Source organism: Coregonus clupeaformis, chromosome 37 (genome assembly GCF_020615455.1).
Source record: "Coregonus clupeaformis isolate EN_2021a chromosome 37, ASM2061545v1, whole genome shotgun sequence".
NCBI classification, from domain to species: domain Eukaryota; kingdom Metazoa; phylum Chordata; class Actinopteri; order Salmoniformes; family Salmonidae; genus Coregonus; species Coregonus clupeaformis.
In genome coordinates, this window is record NC_059228.1 from 15216958 (window position 1) to 15238293 (window position 21336).

Consider the following 21336-nt stretch of genomic DNA (forward strand, 5'->3'; position numbering starts at 1 on the left):
CAATGACCAGCACACGGGGAACCATACACACGACGGCGGGGGTGGTTGATTCCCTCCCCGTCCCTGTCCTAATTGGACGAGACTGCCCAGCCTTTTACCCACTCTGGAGAGAGTCTCAGGAGAGGATAACCCGAGTACCTCGGAAACGGAGAGGCAAGACTCATCCTGGGAAGGCTCCGGTGCAATCCTCCGAGTTACTCACTCCCGCCCGGGCTCTGATAGGGATGGCAGGTGCCCAGACCGACACCGAGACTGGTCCGGATACGGGAGAAGAGAACGCAGCCCAGGAAAGCGCTCCGTTCTCCAGTGAAGAAGACGTCCCAGGCACCCAAGAGCTTCCCCCTCTCACAGGCCAGTATGGGCTGGCAAGCACCACGGCAATGCGGACGCCCTCTCCCGGCGTGATGCCTTCTTCGCTGCCTTTACCCGACGAGGACGTCGGTCCCGAGGAGGGGGGATGTGTGATGTCACGAGAGGCTGTGTCCTGGAGGGACGTTACATCCCCCTGAGGTGGCTGCAAACCCAGACAGCTATGGCTCCATCTGCTGGTATGGTCGGGAACTCCACCCCTCTATGGCCAATCTTCCCACGCAGCTGAAACAAATGAGGAGCTGATGAGCTGAAGGTTTGGGAAGGGAAGAGACACAGTCTCCAACCTGGGCTCTCTGGAGGACAAGAGTGCTGCACGTCCACTTCCATGAGGAATATAAGGATTTGGAGATACTTACCTTTGGGAAATACTCACCTTTGGATATATGCACCTGTGGAAATACGTGAGAGACATTTGGAAGGACTTTTTGCTGGGTTGGCCACTAGCTGCAACGTGGACTACAGTAAGGCTGGGGAAAAGTTATCTGAGCGAGTGAGAATTATGATTTTGGATGTGGAAGAGACATCCCTGAACTGTTAACCCTTAAAGAGCCACAAGAGAACAGAATTTTGTTATATTTTCGTTAATTTCCCAAGACCTATAATAAAATCCTTGTTTTGTTTGAACCTTGTCTCCTTGCACTACTTGAGCAATCCCGCTGAAAGCTGTGTAGCCTCTCGTGACGTCACAGTATCTTCCATGTAAAAAAAACCTGTCTAATTAGAATGAATAATATCCGACAATAGCTTTTTTAATTCTATGCGCTATACATTTTGCTAGAATTTTTGCATCACAACACGGAAGTGTAAGGGGCCTACAATTTTTTTTAATGGACTGGATCTTTATATTTTCCACTTGTATCCTGTTTCAGTAATAATGAGATCAGACCTTCTTCTTGAGTGTCAGATAATCTACCATTTACATAGGAGTGGTTAAAACATGCTAATAACGGTCCTCTTAGTATATCAAAAAAGGTTTGGTATACTTCGACTTGTATGCCATCCAACCCTGGAATTTTCCCTGACTTAAAGTCTTTAATTGCATCCAGAAGTTCCTCCTCTGTAATTTCACCTTCACATGAGTCTTTCTGTTTGGCTGTTAATTTTACATTATCAATAGAAAAAAAAATCTCTACAATTAGTTTCAGTTAGAGGAGATGGAGGCGACTGAAACAAAAACATATGCTTAAAGTACCTTGTTTCCTCTTTCAAAATATAATTTGGTGAATCATGGGTTACTCCGTCAATTGAAACCAGTTTCATTAAATTATTTTTGGTAGCATTCCTATCTTGAAGATTAAAAAATAATTTGGTGCATTTTTCCCCATATTCCATCCAGTTTGCTTTATTTTTATAATATATTACACTTGATCTTTCTTGAATAAGTTTCTCCATTTCTTTTTGTTTTTCCTCTAATTTATTCTGAACCTCTATGTTACAGTTGTTATTGCCATCTAGCTGTTCTGTTAGACTTTCTATTTCCTTTGTAAGTATAAAACTCTTTTGACGTAAATATCTTTTGTTTTTGAGATGAGTACTGAATTGCATGGCCTCTAAAGGCACATTTAAAGGTGTCCCATACAATAAGGGGATTTGCTGTACCTATGTTATGTCGGAAAAAGTCAGTTATAAATTCCTTTGTCCTAGTTAAAAATAAATTATCATCCAATAGGCTTTGATTACATTTCCAATATCCTCGCCCACGTGGAAATTCAGTAAGAGTAATATATATGCCAATTATATGATGGTCCGACCGCATTCTGTCCCCTATCAACACTTTTTAAACTTTTGGTGCCAACGAGAATGAGATAAGAAAGAAGTCAAGACGACTAGCTTGATTGAGTCTCCGCCATGTATATCTCACTAGATCAGGATATTTAAGCCTCCATATATCTACTAGTTCTAATGTATCCATGACATTCACAATTTCCTTAAGAGCATGTGGGTGATTGTTTGTGGTGTGATTTCCTTTCCGGTCCATTGAGCTATTTAAAACAGTATTATAATCCCCCACCATAATAATATTGTCTTGAATTGCTTGCAGGGTTGATCATTTATTATATATATTGTCAAAGAAGTGTGGATCATCATTATTTGGTCCGTAAATGTTAATGAGCCATATCTGTTTATTGTCCATAACATATTTAAAATAATCCATCTACCTTGCGTATCTATTTGGACAATTTGCAGATTCGTATCAAAATTACTATTAATTAATATCATCACGCTTTTGAATTTCTTTGCTCACGGGAGAAGTATATTTCACATTGAAAACAGCACACAGTGCCACGCACAAAACAGAAGCAGATTAACCGCCAAAAGCATTTACAATGCTGTCACCTCTATCTTGCATCTTATTTTCCATCATTATCAAATAATATGCGTAATAATGTCGGCAGTTCATACGTAGGATTTTAACATATAACCCGGATTGCCATTGTATTACATTTAATTTATTTACAAGCAATTATTAGCCTAGCAAATAATTACCGTGGTCCATCCCATACCCCCCAACATCCCCACCCCCCCACAACAGATTCCGGACAAACACACACGCACATACTCACATACTCCAACACACTCAACCCCCCTCCTCCACAATCCACCATAAAATCAGATACTCAACGGTTGTTATATCCCAGAGCCCAACTCAAGAAAGGACCTGATTTACGAGTGCACATACAGTTACAGCTGATTGAGAAAGCATGCAAGATTGAGCAGAAATTGACAACAATGTGAGATTTGATCAATCTACTTAATCTATGTCAAGTCCTGGGTGATGGAGATCAGATCCACCCTCTTCACCTGTGACACAAACACTCTGGTCCCCCGTTGTAACCATTTTCCCCAAGCATCTCTGTGCAGTCAGACCTTTGATTATTTTGTGCCACCTGGGCCACAATGATAAACCCCCTCTCTGATTGTCCGAGTGTGACCCCCTCCCCATGGGTTACTGCAGCCAGTGTTGCCAGCACTGCCACTACCTGGGTGGGGGTACCCCACCGGAATCCCCACCGGCTAGGTAAAAGGTCGTCAAGGTTCTCATTAGCAGCTTTGAGAATTTCCTTGTATATAATGCTCTCCCATCAGGGGGCTCTGGCTTTGTAGGACCAACCCTGCCAGGCAGGCTCAGAATCTTGAGGGGGCGGTGCTGCTCAAGTAGGTCTCTGACCGCATGTATTTCTCTGTTTAGGCTGCATACTCACAGCAGGTCCATAAAGGAGATGGGAACTTCTCTTTGGTGTATGGGTCACTCAGGTGGGTGTCTAGGATATAGGGTTGGGGATCTTTCCATCATGATAGGACAATAAAAAAATTAGATTAGATGTATACTATATTTAAAAATGTATATCCCTCATCTACACAAAATTGAAAGCTCTCTCTCACTACCCCTGCTCATAGACACCCGTCGGCTCTAGGATATGCAACCATTTCCCCTCTCACTCAATTAACCTTTACAAATTACCTTTCCAAACACAAAAATGCACACCACATGGTTGACTGCGGAGGAAATGGGCCGAGCGTGCAAACGCACCCACATCCCACACCTGCCGCAAGGGGGAAAGGACGCCAGGGAGAACACAGGACCAACCACAACAACCTCCCGCCAAAAAAGCCATGTTCTAATTAGTTGTATTTCAAGATGTATTATTCTGCTTGTTATCTTTTCTTGTTATATCGTTTTATCCTTTTTTTTAAATACTATACTTACTATAAATGTTATTTAATATTCCAATCCCTATCATTGCTAGTATTGGATGTTCCATTATTCAACTCCTCTATTACAACTTTTAGAATAGCCATGGAGTAGTCTTTGTGTCTCTGAACATTTGGTTGTCAATATATAGTTTATCGACCACAAGTGCCACACGTTTCCCTTTTAATCTATTTTCCTTGAAGATTGGATACAGAACTTTGCGCCTTTCTGCAATCTCCCTCGGGAACTGATCATTCATGCCTATTTTCGTGCCAGCAAGTCTTTTTCCTAGGCTTTTAACCATAGCTTTATCCTTAAAAAATGCAAATTTGGCAACGATTGGGCGATCATATTTCTGTCCTCTTTGTCCGAAACGGTGTACACGTTCGAGTTGGATTTTATCGACAGCCTCGAGTGGGATTTGAAGCGCTGTATGCAGGAAATCCTTCATAATATTCTCGGTTATTTCTCCCTCCTTTTCCTGAATACCCGTAAGTACTAGATTTTCCCTCATCGATCTAGTTTGTATGTCTAGTAAGGCTTCTCTCAGAAGGTTGTTCTCCTTTTTAAGTTCCCTAATGTCCGTTTCCATCTTAGAGACTGTCACTTTACATTTTTTGGTTTCTGTTTCCATTATCGCTGCTTTTTCGTCACTCATTTCAAGACTCGCTTTCAACTCTTTTACGTCCTTACTGACCAATTCTTGTATGCCCAATTTGTCATTTATCGACTTCAACAGGTTGCTTTCCACACTTACCAGACCCAGTGGTGAAAAGCATATATCATCTGTATCAGTCGACGAGTCGCGTTTATCTTCCGCCATGTTTGGGTGTTGCGTGTTGTTGTAATATTTGTCTATATATTTCTCTAGCCTTATGATTTGTTTTGTGTTATTATCCAGATTTAACTTTATCTACTGCGAATATATGAAATGCTAATATTTAGTCTAACTTACTGATTTTGAATATTATGTTTTTATCTTGAGGTGGTTTGTACCGCTTTCTATTCAATACGCCATCTTGTCTACGCGCGCGCGCCTCTCCCTTTCTTTCTCTCAGACAACTTCTTCACAGCAATTTCCCTGGCAGATAAGTTGATTGCAAAGAAGAAGAAGACCTGCTCGGAACAGTGAACAAACAAAGGCGGGAGCTGCCCCCCTCTGCTCAAAACAACACACCAGCGGAGCTGTACTCCACATCAGTGATGGAGAGTGGTAAAGCAACGCTCACGGTGTACAGATGTAAAATAAATAAGAGTGTTTGCATCCTCAGTACCATGCATCCCACTGGATCTGGCATGTCAGCTTTATGAGAACCACATGAACGCCATGAAAGAAGCTACAGCCGCCAAGCAGGCTTCCAAGGCAGCAGGTCCTGCTCTCCCTCTTCCCCAAGCACCAGAGCTCCCACTCTGGGAAAAATAAGACACAATGTCAAGTCGGCAGGTGCACACGAAACAAGGCCCATGAAAACTGTGTGCAGTGCAATCAATTTGTTTGTGGGGCTTGCTCACACAAAGCCCCGAAGCTGTGTGCTGACTGTGGACCCGAAGCATAAAGAGAATGGATTCATGTGTAAAGGCACGGGTATAAGGGTACAACACAGTGTCTGATACAATCAACTAATGACTGTTTTTATATCTTGTCATGAATATATTCCATGAATATTTCTTCATTCAATTAATAATTTACAATTGTTCATGCACAGGTGCTTTTGTTTAGGAATACAGCAAATAATTGCACCTGTGCAGCTGGCTAGTTATATTATGATGATGATGATGATTATTATCTTTTTAGTTTCTACTTTGTCAAAAGAAGCTGTAACTGGACTTTATTCATTACTATAACTCTATTACTAATCGAGTCTACAAATAAAGTTGATGAAATGGATCACACTGTAATGTTTTTATTGTAAGGGAAACTAAAATAGGCTATAGGCCTATGTTTTTTAGAGGACTTTGTAGAATTATACAAAACATATCCTTGACTCGATCTAAAGAAATTACTTATTTTTTTTAATGGATATATTCCCATGAATATTTCTTCATGCAATTATTCCTTTACAATAGTTTATGCACTATTTATCAAGCTTGTATTTATCAAGCATGTTTGCGCAACTTGCAGGTTGATATGCATCTGATGCATATGCTAAAGGAGATGCGCGGCAACGTTCTGTAGCGGGTACTGACTGTATATGCTGAAAGGCCAGGCGGGTGTACTTTACTGGATTTATACGTGGATTTTGTTTTTCAACTGGAAAAGTAAAAAACAATAGCTGGAGTAGGACTTTAATGTCCAAGACCCTATGTCACACTGGTGTCAAGAGCTGGAGTCCTATTTTTCCACTCTCCCTCCCTATCGGTCTCCATTTCTTTCTCTCCTTTTCTAACTTCCTGCGTGTGTGTGTGTGTACGTCCGCACATATGTACGTATGTGCATGCATGTGTGTATTTGTGCGTGTGTGTGTCACAGAATAATAGTATAAATATTCCAGCATCCCAGATGTGTGTGTGTGTGTGTCAGACAGCAGATTAGGTTAGATTAGGATCCAGACCGTACAGTACTGTACCTGTGTAATCCCTAAATTAAACACACGGCATGATGGCAGCCATCCTAATCTCATTATCTATACGTATCCACTAATGGGCTCTGGGGTCTGTTGGGCTCTGGGCTCTGTTGGGCTCTGGGGTATGTTGGGCTCTGGGCTCTGTTGGGCTCTGGGGTCTGTTGGGCTCTGTTGGGCTCTGGGGTCTGTTGGGCTCTGGGGTCTGTTGGGCTCTGGGGTCTGTTGGGCTCTGTTGGGGTCTGTTGGGCTCTGTTGGGGTCTGTTGGGCTCTGTTGGGCTCTGGGGTCTGTTGGGCTCTGGGGTCTGTTGGGCTCTGGGGTCTGTTGGGCTCTGTTGGGCTCTGGGGTCTGTTGGGCTCTAGGGTCTGTTGGGCTCTGGGGTCTGTTGGGCTCTGTTGGGCTCTGTTGGGGTCTGTTGGGCTCTGTTGGGGTCTGTTGGGCTCTGTTGGGCTCTGGGGTCTGTTGGGCTCTGGGGTCTGTTGGGCTCTGGGGTCTGTTGGGCTCTGTTGGGCTCTGTTGGGCTCTGGGGTCTGTTGGGCTCTGTTGGGCTCTGGGGTCTGTTGGGCTCTGTTAGGCTCTGGGGTCTGTTGGGCTCTGTTGGGGTCTGTTGGGCTCTGTTGGGCTCTGGGGTCTGTTGGGCTCTAGGGTCTGTTGGGCTCTGTTGGGCTCTGTTGGGCTCTGTTGGGCTCTGTTGGGGTCTGTTGGGCTCTGTTGGGCTCTGTTGGGCTCTGTTGGGCTCTGGGGTCTGTTGGGCTCTGGGGTCTGTTGGGCTCTGGGGTCTGTTGGGCTCTGTTGGGCTCTGTTGGGGTCTGTTGGGCTCTGTTGGGCTCTGGGGTCTGTTGGGCTCTGTTGGGCTCTGGGGTCTGTTGGGCTCTGTTAGGCTCTGGGGTCTGTTGGGCTCTGTTGGGGTCTGTTGGGGTCTGCTGGGGTCTGTTGGGCTCTGGGGTCTGTTGGGGTCTGTTAGGCTCTGGGGTCTGTTAGGCTCTGGGGTCTGTTGGGCTCTGTTGGGCTCTGTTGGGCACTGTTGGGCTATGTTGGGCTCTGTTGGGCTCTGTTGGGCTCTGTTGGGCTCTGTTGGGCTCTGTTAGGCTCTGGGCTCTGTTGGGCTCTGTTAGGCTCTGGGCTCTGTTGGGCTCTGGGCTCTGTTGGGCTCTGAGCACAACTGGAGAAGTTACTCATTGAAAAATGGATAACATAAATACTGCTTCGATGTCATACAAGCAAGCCAAACACCCGTGAGTCCAAATGTGAACTTCACATTTCTATATCATAAAACTCATGTCATATACAGTGTCAATGTTATGATCACTATGTTTGATGTATAGTTACAAGATGACATGGCGTCATACCCTGGGTTGTTCTAAACAGAATGAGCCTATGTTTGTCTATTGTGGAGAACATTTGTCATGGAACAAGCACCTGACTGCACTCATGACTCCATTCTATGCGCACCAAAATTATCAATTTTCCAGAATTGTATTGTGAAAGCCTAACACTGTAATATCGTATTTTCTAACTTAGGTAGTCATGTTTTCAATAGAGCAGACTTTCAAATCATGCCCACCTGACCCAGATTGTGATTTCTAATGGACCATTTTGGATTGCGTAAACAACAACAGTAATTGTGTAAAGGAGGGGATGCAGGGCTGTGTTCCAAATAAAACAACTACCAGTGTGCTGCTCTAGTTCCTCAACAGCACAGCTAGGAGAGCTCAAACAAGCACCTTATAGTTGAAGACTCTTTGAGTCATAAAAGTGCATTGAAATGACTTAGGAACTGTGCACACTTTGGAGAGGTGTGTGGCCACTTGGAGACACCAGTTAGTCCTCTCACTCAAATATTTGTAATTATTTTGTCTTATGTTGTACCTACCCCACATTTTCCCAGAATATTCTTATCATGTTACTGAATGTATCCAGTGGATTCCGTTATCAACAAATGCGGTGAAAAGTACAGTAAATGTAAAATGCACATAAAATCAACAGTGTAATGTTTGTATTCAGTCTTGTCAGGTGAACTGTTATGTCCTCTACTTTGGTCTACTTTGGTCATAATCTCCAAACTGTTCCCTTTCAATTGCTACTATGCATATGCATTAAACATGTATTTTGGTAGAAACATTTATAATTTAGCCCTATCCATATCGGCCAATTCCCAAGACTGTAAAAGGGTTAATAGCAACCTATCTATATTTAGATAAGGAATGGCAAACTCAGGAATGGCAACATTTAGCTCCAAGGGCCTGTTAAATTGATATGTAGCTTTTAACACCCTAGCGTTGCCATGGTACCACATGCCTGACCTAGAGATGGTAATAACTGCTGTTCTGAGACACATGCCACTCTCTGGGAGTGTGTGTGTGGGTGGGTGCATGCATGTGTGTGTTTCTCTTTGTGTCTGTGTGTGTGTACGGACAGTGTGTCTGCGTGTGTGTGCGGACTGTGTGTCTGTGTGTGTGTGCGGACTGTGTGTCTGTGTGTGCAGACTCTAAGTCCCTGTGTTTTAACTAGTCCCTGAAGAGAGGGTCCCTCTCTTCTCCTTTCCTCGTCACCCTAAACCCATTGTAGGCCCTGTAACCCAGGGACATTGGGTAACTGTACCGGCTTTAAAATAGCAAACAGGGGGGAACAGAGTGTTATGAGATTCACTCGTTTCGCTCCCTCGGTGAGGCTATAAATAGCACCTCACACTGGAATAGAGTTTTCCCCATCCATGCAGACCAAAGCCACAGGAGCAGCTGCGCTAATGTCCTGTTAGATCAGCTTCGTCACATGGGTGTATGTGGGGAGAGCTCTTTCTACCTCTCTACCTCTGTATCTCTACCTCTCTTCCTCACTGCCTGTCTTTCAGTGTCTCTGTCTGTTTCTGTCTTTCACTGTCTCTCTCTGTCTGTTTCTGTCTTTCACTGTCTCTCTCTGTCTGTTTCTGTCTTTCACTGTCTCTGTCTATGTCTTTCTATGTCTTCTTAACTGTTAATCTCGTTGTTTCTGTCAATCTCGTTGTTTCGCTCTTCTACCTTACTGTCTGTCTCTCTCTCTCTAGCTGACTCCATTCGTCTCTCTCTACCTTTCTGTTTCTCTGTCTATTTATCTATCCCTTCTTTGCCTCTGTCCCTATTTCTCTGTCTCTCTCTCTCTCTCTCTCTCTCACTCTCTCTATCGGTCTCCCTATTTCTCTGTCTCGCTGCGTCTCTCTCTCTCTCTGTAACATGCATTATAACCAGGTCTCCCCTAAGGCTCTATGTTAATTGGTCCAACCATAGAGTCAACTGAGCTCCTTGTACTACTGTAGCAGATCTTACTGAGCTTTGTGTTGTATACATTCATTGGATAATAGAGTATAACACAGGATATATTTAGTGAAGTGGTAGTCACTAGCCATAGCAATCATTTGCAATGTGGGACAATACATGCATGTATTTGATTTAAAGGAAAACAATGATGACAATGAATAGACATCATTAAAGGAGAGAGAGAGAGAGAGAGAGAGAGAGAGAGAGAGAGAGAGAGAGAGAGAGAGAGAGAGAGAGAGAGAGAGAGAGAGAGAGAGAGAGAGAGAGAGAGAGAGAGAGAGAGAGAGAGAGAGAGAGAGAGAGAGAGAGAGAGAGAGAGAGAGAGAGAGAGAGAGAGAGAGAGAGAGAGAGAGAGAGAGAGAGAGAGAGAGAGAGAGAGAGAGAGAGAGAGAGAGAGAGAGAGAGAGAGAGAGAGAGAGAGAGAGAGAGAGAGAGAGAGAGAGAGAGAGAGAGAGAGAGAGAGAGAGAGAGAGAGAGAGAGAGAGAGACTCTACAACACACACAGGGAAGGGCTTTTGTGTCCCTTTTTTGCAGACATTAGGTTCAGGTGCAGTAGTGAGTGTCAGAAAAGCCCATGAAGGCTGCTTTGGGGGCCCTGTTGGAGGGACTCCATCTGGAAAAAGAAACATCTAGGGGAAACACTATCAGATGATGCTGAAATTGGGTAACCCTGTGTACTGGGTCATGTGTGCTAGGTGTGTGTGTGGTTATTACTGTGCCTGTCCTCCTCCAGTTATCTCAGTTAGATTTAGTCCCCAGCCCCGGCCAAGCACGTTACCACGACTACATGCCTAAATATCTTTGAAGCAGGCAGACGTCCAATCAGAGGGAAACATTAGCCGCCCCTGCGTATAGTAAACACACAAACACATAACCCTCAGTATTTGCACCATGTGACAGTGGTGAATCATCCTGGGTATTTGGCACGGGAGGACTGAAGAGACAAGGGAAGAACAGGGGTGAGGTTAGGGAGGTGTGAGGTTATAGGGAGGTGTGAGGTTATAGGGAGGGGTGAGGTTATAGGGAGGGGTGAGGTTATAGGGAGGGGTGAGGTTATAGGGAGGGGTGAGGTTATAGGGAGGGGTGAGGTTATAGGGAGGGGTGAGGTTATAGGGAGGTGTGAGGTTATAGGGAGGTGTGAGGTTATAGGGAGGGGTGAGGTTATAGGGAGGGGTGAGGTTATAGGGAGGGGTGAGGTTATAGGGAGGGGTGAGGTTATAGGGAGGGGTGAGGTTATAGGGCTGTGACAGCTCAGAACACCTGTATAGATACAGTGGGGGAAAAAAGTCTTTAGTCAGCCACCAATTGTGCAAGTTCTCCCACTTAAAAAGATGAGAGAGGCCTGTAATTTTCATCATAGGTACACGTCAACTATGACAGACAAAATGAGAAAAAAAAATCCAGAAAATCACATTGTAGGATTTTTAATGAATTTATTTGCAGATTATGGTGGAAAATAAGTATTTGGTCAATAACAAAAGTTTCTCAATACTTTGTTATATACCCTTTGTTGGCAATGACACAGGTCAAACGTTTTCTGTAAGTCTTCACAAGGTTTTCACACACTGTTGCTGGTATTTTGGCCCATTCCTCCATGCAGATCTCCTCTAGAGCAGTGATGTTTTGGGGCTGTCGCAGGGCAACACAGACTTTCAACTCCCTCCAAATATTTTCTATGGGGTTGAGATCTGGAGACTGGCTAGGCCACTCCAGGACCTTGAAATGCTTCTTACGAAGCCACTCCTTCGTTGCCCGGGCGGTGTGTTTGGGATCATTGTCATGCTGAAAGACCAAGCCACGTTTCATCTTCAATGCCCTTGCTGATGGAAGGAGGTTTTTACTCAAAATCTCACGATACATGGCCCCATTCATTCTTTCCTTTACACGGATCAGTCGTCCTGGTCCCTTTGCAGAAAAACAGCCCCAAAGCATGATGTTTCCACCCCCATGCTTCACAGTAGGTATGGTGTTCTTTGGATGCAACTCAGCATTCTTTGTCCTCCAAACACGACGAGTTGAGTTTTTACCAAAAAGTTCTATTTTGGTTTCATCTGACCATATGACATTCTCCCAATCCTCTTCTGGATCATCCAAATGCACTCTAGCAAACTTCAGACGGGCCTGGACATGTACTGGCTTAAGCAGGGGGACACGTCTGGCACTGCAGGATTTGAGTCCCTGGTGGCGTAGTGTGTTACTGATGGTAGGCTTTGTTACTTTGGTCCCAGCTCTCTGCAGGTCATTCACTAGGTCCCCCCGTGTGGTTCTGGGATTTTTGCTCACCGTTCTTATGATCATTTTGACCCCACGGGGTGAGATCTTGCGTGGAGCCCCAGATCGAGGGAGATTATCAGTGGTCTTGTATGTCTTCCATTTCCTAATAATTGCTCCCACAGTTGATTTCTTCAAACCAAGCTGCTTACCTATTGCAGATTCAGTCTTCCCAGCCTGGTGCAGGTCTACAATTTTGTTTCTGGTGTCCTTTGACAGGTCTTGGCCATAGTGGAGTTTGGAGTGTGACTGTTTGAGGTTGTGGACAGGTGTCTTTTATACTGATAACAAGTTCAAACAGGTGCCATTAATACAGGTAACGAGTGGAGGGCAGAGGAGCCTCTTAAAGAAGAAGTTACAGGTCTGTGAGAGCCAGAAATCTTGCTTGTTTGTAGGTGACCAAATACTTATTTTCCACCATAATTTGCAAATAAATTAATTAAAAATCCTACAATGTGATTTTCTGGAGAAAAAAAAATCTCAATTTGTCTGTCATAGTTGACGTGTACCTATGATGAAAATTACAGGCCTCTCTCATCTTTTTAAGTGGGAGAACTTGCACAAATGGTGGCTGACTAAATACTTTTTTTCCCCACTGTACATGGATGATTGCCTACGAAGCCCTTCTAACCCCATTTTCCACTGCACTTCTGGCTGCATCCCAAATGGCACCCTATTTCCTATGTAGTGCACTTCTGTTGACCAGTGCCCATAGGGAATAGGGTGCCATTTGGGACACAGTCATGCAATGTGTGGTCTGTAAGCAGCAGATAGATAATGATCTAGTGACCATGGCAACCTTTCAGAAGGAGGTTATTGTTATGGCAGAGAATGTAATTAGGAAAATGGCAGCTGTGGACATGTTGGATCATTAAGGAATATAATCCAATTTGAACTGGACAATCCTCTCCAAACCGACTGACTGAGTACTGACTCGCTCTCTCTTTCTCTCTCTATCTATCTCTCTTTCTCTCTCTCCCCCTCTTTCTCTCTCCCCTCTCCCCTCTCTTCCCCCTCTCTCTTCCCCCCTCTCTCTCATTCCCCCCAAAAAACTGCAAACTCTGCCCATTTGACACTTGAGGCAGACTCTAGGTAGTATTTGAAAGGTTCTGCATAGTGTTTGAACCCAGGTCGGGTCCAGAGAGAATGAGCAGTGCCAGTGGGTCGTAATAAAAGATGAACTACTACATGTGTTTCCTGACGTAATATGAGCCAGCTTCCTTGGAAGGGAGAGAGGGCCGCTGTCGAGAGCTCTGAAAGTTATTGGAGTGCCAGGGATTCTCTGTGACGCCATTCGCTGGGCTACACCCAATGGTTTATAGGCCTAGCGGTGACATGCTAACCTTTAGTCCACCTCGCCTGGCGGTGAGTGTGTGCAATTAAACCATGCATCTTAATGGTGTAGGGGGAAACATATGAAGTGGAGTGTTATTAGAGTGAGAGTATGGCTGAACAGGTGCGTACATACAGTAGCACTGCCAAGCATGGCGAGTCGATGCTCACTCATTCAGACACAAGATGGAGGGTTGAGGGGCCTGCATGACAATATTAGTCTTATGCCACTGTATACCCCTAGGATGAATGAACTTCCAGGCCCATATGGGCAAAAAGCAACCGAGCGACACACACACACACACACACACACAAACACACCAACATATGGCAGAGGCGTGTTTGACAGCCTTGACAGTATACCTAATGGAACTATACAGTATACCTAATGGAGCTATACAGTATACCTAATGGAGCTATACAGTATACCTAATGGAGCTATACAGTACACCTAATGGAGCTATACAGTACACCTAATGGAGCTATACAGTATACCTAATGGAGCTATACAGTACACCTAATGGAGCTATACAGTATACCTAATGGAGCTATACAGTACACCTAATAGAGCTATACAGTACACCTAATGGAGCTATACAGTACACCTAATGGAGCTATACAGTATACCTAATGGAGCTATACAGTATACCTAATGGAGCTATACAGTACACCTAATGGAGCTATACAGTACACCTAATGGAGCTATACAGTACACCTAATGGAGCTATACAGTACACCTAATGGAGCTATACAGTACACCTAATGGAGCTATACAGTATACCTAATGGAGCTATACAGTATACCTAATGGAGCTATACAGTACACCTAATGGAGCTATACAGTACACCTAATGGAGCTATACAGTACACCTAATGGAGCTATACAGTACACCTAATGGAGCTATACAGTACATGTACCCTCCAAGCCCACTCTCCTTTCAGGGACATGGTGCTAGATGATCTGGTAGAACATTGCAGATAGAAATAGAACATATAGAACAGCTGTCATAATACCCTATTTCTATATGAAATAATAGCTGTCTGATCAACAAAATGTTAACGCGATCTTTATTTCTCTCTCTCTCTCTCTCTCTACCCCCCCTCTCTCTCTCGCTCTCCACGCCCCCCCCTCTCACTCTCGCTCTCCACCCCACCTCTCTCTCTCCCCCTTTTGTTCCAGGAGGCCCAGAAGGTAAATAACCCTGCTAACAGTCAGGCAGCAGACGGTACAACTAAGGGTCCTGATGAGAAGGACGAAGTGCTCCCTGCCAGCGAGGTGGGCTGGATGACCTCTGTGAAGGACTGGGCCGGGGTCATGATATCAGCACAGACACTCACCGGCAGAGTCCTGGTACGTACCCACCATGTGTGTGTGTGTGTGTGTGTGTGTGTGTTTTTGTGTGTGTAGGGGTGTGTCGTGGACACACACCGGAAGCATCCTATGTTTCTAAGGAACTTATTCTAGGTTGTTGTATTTCTATAATTCTATGATCGCCAATCTGAGTTGATTCTAGCTGGTATATTTCTATGGTGTCTGGTAGGGCCAGGACGATACCAGTATCACGATACTGTATCATGGCAAGGAAACGAAACACAAAGTGGATTTAACTTCTTTAGGAAAACAGCCCTAATGTTGGAAACAAACATCATTATGTTGTCATCCAGAGTCACATTTATTTATTTTAAACTAACTATAGCACACAATATTTTACATACATACAGCAGGTTTTTAAAGGACCAAAGAGTGTGGTCTGCTTCGTGTTTTCATTTTTGACATGGAAAGAATATTGCGATACTGGTATCATCACAGACCTAGTGTCTGGGTTGTTGTACCCAGTCCTGTTGGTTCTAGCTGGTTTATTTCTATGGTCTAGCTCAGTCCAGTCCTTGTTGGATGTAGCAGGCTTGGCTCCTCTGCTGCAGTGCACTCAGTGCAGCACCCTTTAATTCACTGCAGTCTTCAGATCTGACCAGTGCGTGTGTGGGGCGGGGTTGCAGTCTTTGTGTGAGAATAATATGGTTGGCTGGTGTAACCTGTTCAACTGGAATACTTTATCATTAATAGACATCAGCTACAGACAACTATCACCACTACATGACCAGACACTGACCAGATACACAGTACAAAGGAGTTGCAGAGAGAGGAAAGGGGGGGGGGAAGAGGGAGAGGAGTGGGATAAAGAGGGAGGAGTGGGATAAAGAGAAAGGGAGAGGAGGGCGAGGACGGACAGAGAGGAGAAGAGGAGAGTCCCCTGGTCTGTTGAGAAGAGGAGAGTCCCCTGGTCTGTCGAGAAGAGGAGAGTCCCCTGGTCTGTTGAGAAGAGGAGAGTCCCCTGGTCTGTCGAGAAGAGGAGAGTCCCCTGGTCTGTTGAGAAGAGGAGAGTCCCCTGGTCTGTTGAGAAGAGGAGAGTCCCCTGGTCTGTCGAGAAGAGGAGAGTCCCCTGGTCTGTTGAGAAGAGGAGAGTCCCCTGGTCTGTCGAGAAGAGGAGAGTCCCCTGGTCTGTTGAGAAGAGGAGAGTCCCCTGGTCTGTCGAGAAGAGGAGAGTCCCCTGGTCTGTTGAGAAGAGGAGAGTCCCCTGGTCTGTCGAGAAGAGGAGAGTCCCCTGGTCTGTTGAGAAGAGGAGAGTCCCCTGGTCTGTCGAGAAGAGGAGAGTCCCCTGGTCTGTTGAGAAGAGGAGAGTCCCCTGGTCTGTTGAGAAGAGGAGAGTCCCCTGGTCTGTTGAGAAGAGGAGAGTCCCCTGGTCTGTCGAGAAGAGGAGAGTCCCCTGGTCTGTCGGCTGCAGTGTATTGTGGTTATCAGCTGATGATGAATGTGTCTGGGCAGGGCAGGGCTGGAATAAAGCATCTGGACTCACATCATGAGCTGTGCTTAAAACCAGACAGAGGAAACCCTACATTTTACAAAGGGAGGAAACTCATATTTTCATTTGTAGAAGTAGAATGTTTTCTTTTTTGAAATATTGATACATATCGAGACATGACATTATTATACGCCTGATTATAAGACATTATAAAGGCTCATATATGCATATAAAAAGTTATACCTGCAGGCTTTAAGTAAAGTGTTACCAAAATGTCTTAGTTTTCTTATGATAGATGATTTAGGTGTTTCATAGACAGCTGGTGTTTGGGGACTGAATAAATATGAAACTCAGAGTGTTCACCAAAACAAACACACAAAGCTATTAAACCGCCAACCCTAAAAGTGTTATTGTTAATATTTGGTGAAATGTGAGTTCTTCACGCCTATTTAGAATATGAGAGAGTTGGGTCTCAGATACAAGGCTTTCATCGCCTTGGAAACAAACTCCTGAACGGCAGTTGTCATTTTACTAAACAAGTTGAACTTTCATCACTGGCATGGACACATCTCCCACTCCCTTTCATCAGCCTTTTTCTCAATGTAGTGTGTGTGTGTGTGTGTGTGTGTGTGTGTGTGTGTGTGTGTGTGTGTGTGTGATTTTTTTCAAAATTATGGGCGATTCATGATATACACTACATGACCAAAAGTATGTGGACACCTGCTCGTCGATTATCTCATTCCAAAATCATGGGCATTAATATGGAGTTGGTCCCCCCTTTGCTTCCATTCAGCCACAAGAACATTAGTGAGATCGAGCACTGATGTTGGCCGATTAGGCCTTGCTCGCATCGGCGTTCCAATTAGTCCCAAAGGTGTTCGATGGGGTTGAGGTCAGGGCTCTGAGCAGGCCAGTCAAGTTCTTCCACACCGATCTCGACAAACCATTTCTGTATGTACCTCGAAGTTGGTACACAAAGTTGGAAGCACAGAATCATCTAGAATGTCATTGTATGCTGTAGCGTTAAGATTTCCCTTCACTGGAACTAAGGTGCCTAGCCCGAACCATGAAAAACATCCCCAGACCATTATTCCTCCTCCACCAAACAGTTGGCTCTATGCATTGGGGCAGGTAGGTTTCTCCTGGCATCCGCCAAATCCAGATTTGTCCATCAGACTGTCAGATGTTGAAGCGTGATTCATCACTCCAGAGAATGCATTTCCACTTCTCCAGAGTCCAATGGCGACGAGCTTTACACCACTCAATCCGACGTTTGGCATTGCGCATGGTGATCTTAGGCTTGTGTGCTGCTGCTCGGCCAAGGAAACCCGTTTCATTAAGCTCCAGATGAACCGTTCTTGTGCTGACGTTGCTTCCAGAGGCAGTTTGGAACTTGATAGTGAGTGTTGCAACCGAGGACAGACGATTTTTCGTCAGCACTCGGTGGTCCCATTCTGGTAGCTTGTGAGGCCTACCACTTCGCAGCTGAGCTGTTGTTGCTCCTAGACGTTTCCACTTCACAATAACAGCACTTACAGTTGACTGGGACAGCTCTAGCAGGGCAGAAATTTGACGAACTGACTTGTTGGAAAGGTGGCATCCTGTGATGGTGCCACGTTGAATGTCACTGAGCTCTTCAGTAAGGCCATTCTACTGCCAATGTTTGTCTATGGAGATTTCATGGCTATGTGCTCGATTTTATACACCTGTCAGCAACGGGTGTGGCTGAAATAGCCGAATCCACTCATTTGAAGGGGTGTCCACATACTTTTGTATATATAGAGATTTTGTATTTATTCTCTAAATAAGCTTTTTTGCACAATCAAAGGTCAATACACTGCATGTATAATTATACCTAGGCTAAATATAAGCCTTCCACAACCATAAGACCCACTAATAATTAAATGATTTTATCAAAATAGTTTGACCTGCTTTTTTTCAATAATCACTGATCTGGCTTTCAAGTCTGTCTATGAAAATACAAGTTTTGTTTCAAATGTAACCAGAACCATGAATAATGACCAACTTCTTGTAGCAGGCATTATAGAACACAGGTCTCCTAAACAATCTCTCAAGCACAGGCCCACGTGCTAGTGAGTAGCCAGCTAATCTTTGTATTTAAAGTCTAGCCAACTTGGATTTATTTACTTGCTAACAAGGTAGAACAGTTGAACTGTTATGAATACACCGTCTCCAACTGTTTGAACCGACATAGCTTGTTCACTTTGTTTAGATATTGAAATCAAGTGGCCTACCTTGATAAGAAGATGCTTATTTCTCAGAATGAGAACGAGTTGCCAATTCCTTATATAAATGCGTCTTTTTATGCTCATTGCACATTTATAAAACACTGACTAGGCAGCTAGCACATGACAGTCTGTGGCTAAAATGCTGCTAGCGGTACGTCGAACTGCAATGTCGCGTGCGACAGAATCTGAGCATTAATTTTACACAATCATGTTCATTAATACTCTCGTTTTAGTAGGGTCTGCTCTGTTCTACATTTTGGGAGTTGAGACATAACCTTTCTAATGATACCCTTTTTAAGTTCTCGTGTATTACTGTAAAATAATGTCTAAGGATTTAGACAGATTCTGTTGGACCAAACCTCAAATGCAAATAGCGAATTTAAACTGCTTGTTGTCAGAGAGGAAGAGGTTATATTTCATTGTTGTTGTTGTGAGTGGCAGGGGGAGGGGCTTGGTGTCTGTGTGCGAGTGGGAAGGGGCACAGTGCACACTGAACATAAGGAGCGAAGGAGACGAGACCGAAAAAAACTCCATTGTTGCGATACAGGCATTTGTAACATCGCGCTAAAATGTAACTTCAAATTAATCGAATGAATTCGATATATCGCCCAGCCCCACAAGAGACACACACAGCCTACCTACCTCCTGCCTAAATTATCTGTCTGATATTGAGGAGAAATTAAGCAGAGGACTGTATAGAGCAGTTACTCTGCATAGAAATATCTCAGTACAACAGCTACTGTGATCGTATGCCTGCTTACTGATACTGAAATGATATGCACTCTGTACAGTTAATTGTTTGTGTAGGTGAATGAGCATGTGTATGTGTCTGTGAACGATTGTATGTGTGCACGATTCAAGTGTCTGCACACATCTTGACATGTACAGTGTGTGTATGCCTACGCGTGTGTGTGTGGGCGGTGTTGTGGGACTCTTGCCCTCCATCAGGCCTATTCTGCGGCTCAAAGCGGCAAAGAGCATCGTGTACACAGAACCTGTTGCAGTGATACCATAGCAACTGCAGTGTAGCCTCACTCAATCATCTGATCTGTGCAGGAGAGGAGTAACACACACACACACACACACACACAGACTGTGTCAGAGAAGTGAGAATGAGAGTTGTTGTTTGTCATGTGATGGTGTTACAGTAGTTAAGGTCGTATGTTCTGGCATCATGTGATGGTGTTACAGTAGTTAAGGTCGTATGGTCTGGCATCATGTGATGGTGTTACAGTAGTTAAGGTCGTATGGTCTGGCATCATGTGATGGTGTTACACTAGTTAAGGTCGTATGGTCTGGCATCATGTGATGGTGTTACAGTAGTTAATGTCGTATGGTCTGGCATCATGTGATGGTGTTACACTAGTTAAGGTCGTATGGTCTGGCATCATGTGATGGTGTTACAGTAGTTAAGGTCGTATGGTCTGGCATCATGTGATGATGTTACACTAGTTAAGGTCGTATGGTCTGGCATCGTGTGATGGTATTACAGTAGTTAAGGTCTTATGGTCTGGCATCATGTGATGGTGTTACAGTAGTTGAGGTCTTATGGTCTGGCATCATGTGATGGTGTTACAGTAGTTAAGGTTGTATGGTCTGGCATCATGTGATGGTGTTATAGTAGTTGAGGTCGTATGGTCTGGCATCGTGTGATGATGTTACACTAGTTAAGGTCGTATGGTCTGGCATCATGTGATGGTGTTACAGTAGTTAAGGTCGTATGGTCTGGCATCATGTGATGATGTTACACTAGTTAAGGTCGTATGGTCTGGCATCGTGTGATGGTATTACAGTAGTTAATGTCTTATGGTCTGGCCTCGTGATGGTGTTACAGTAGTTAAGGTCATATTGTCTGGCCTCGTGATGGTGTTATAGTAGTTAAGGTCTTATGGTCTGGCATCATGTGATGGTGTTACAGTAGTTAAGGTCGTATGGTCTGGCATCATGTGATGGTGTTACAGTAGTTAAGGTTGTATGGTCTGGCATCATGTGATGGTGTTACAGTAGTTACGGTCTTATTGTCTGGCATCATGTGATGGTGTTACAGTAGTTAAGGTCTTATTGTCTGGCATCATGTGATGGTGTTACAGTAGTTAAGGTCGTATGGTCTGGCCTCGTGATGGTGTTACAGTAGTTAAGGTATTATGGTCTGGCATCATGTGATGGTGTTACAGTAGTTAAGGTCTTATTGTCTGGCATCATGTGATGGTGTTACAGTAGTTAAGGTCGTATGGTCTGGCCTCGTGATGGTGTTACAGTAGTGAAGGTATTATGGTCTGGCATCATGTGATGGTGTTACAGTAGTTAAGGTCTTATTGTCTGGCATCATGTGATGGTGTTACAGTAGTTAAGGTCGTATGGTCTGGCCTCGTGATGGTGTTACAGTAGTGAAGGTATTATGGTCTGGCATCATGTGATGGTGTTACAGTAGGTAAGGTCTTATGGTCTGGCCTCGTGATGGTGTTACAGTAGTTAAGGTCTATTGGTCTGGCCTCATGTGATAGTGTTACAGTCTTATGGTCTGGCCTCGTGATGGTGTTACAATAGTTAAGGTCTTCTGGTCTGGCATCATGTGATGGTGTTACAGTAGTTAAGGTCGTATGGTCTGGCCTCGTGATGGTGTTACAGTAGTGAAGGTATTATGGTCTGGCATCATGTGATGGTGTTACAGTAGTTAAGGTCTTATTGTCTGGCATCATGTGATGGTGTTACAGTAGTTAAGGTCGTATGGTCTGGCCTCGTGATGGTGTTACAGTAGTTAA

The 21336-nt window shown here is 44.3% G+C and overlaps 1 protein-coding gene across 13 annotated transcripts in view; it reads left to right on the forward strand.

The window, feature by feature from the left end:
- The window catches only part of LOC121553222 (calcium-activated potassium channel subunit alpha-1), a 333643-nt gene that overhangs the window by 97436 nt on the left and 214871 nt on the right, over positions 1 to 21336 (forward strand). For all 13 annotated transcript variants that reach the window (XM_041866233.2, XM_041866231.2, XM_041866235.2 and 10 more), the window contains exon 2: positions 14705 to 14875. In XM_041866233.2, the coding sequence (XP_041722167.1) occupies positions 14705 to 14875 (171 nt within the window). The remainder of the gene's footprint in view (positions 1 to 14704; positions 14876 to 21336) is intronic.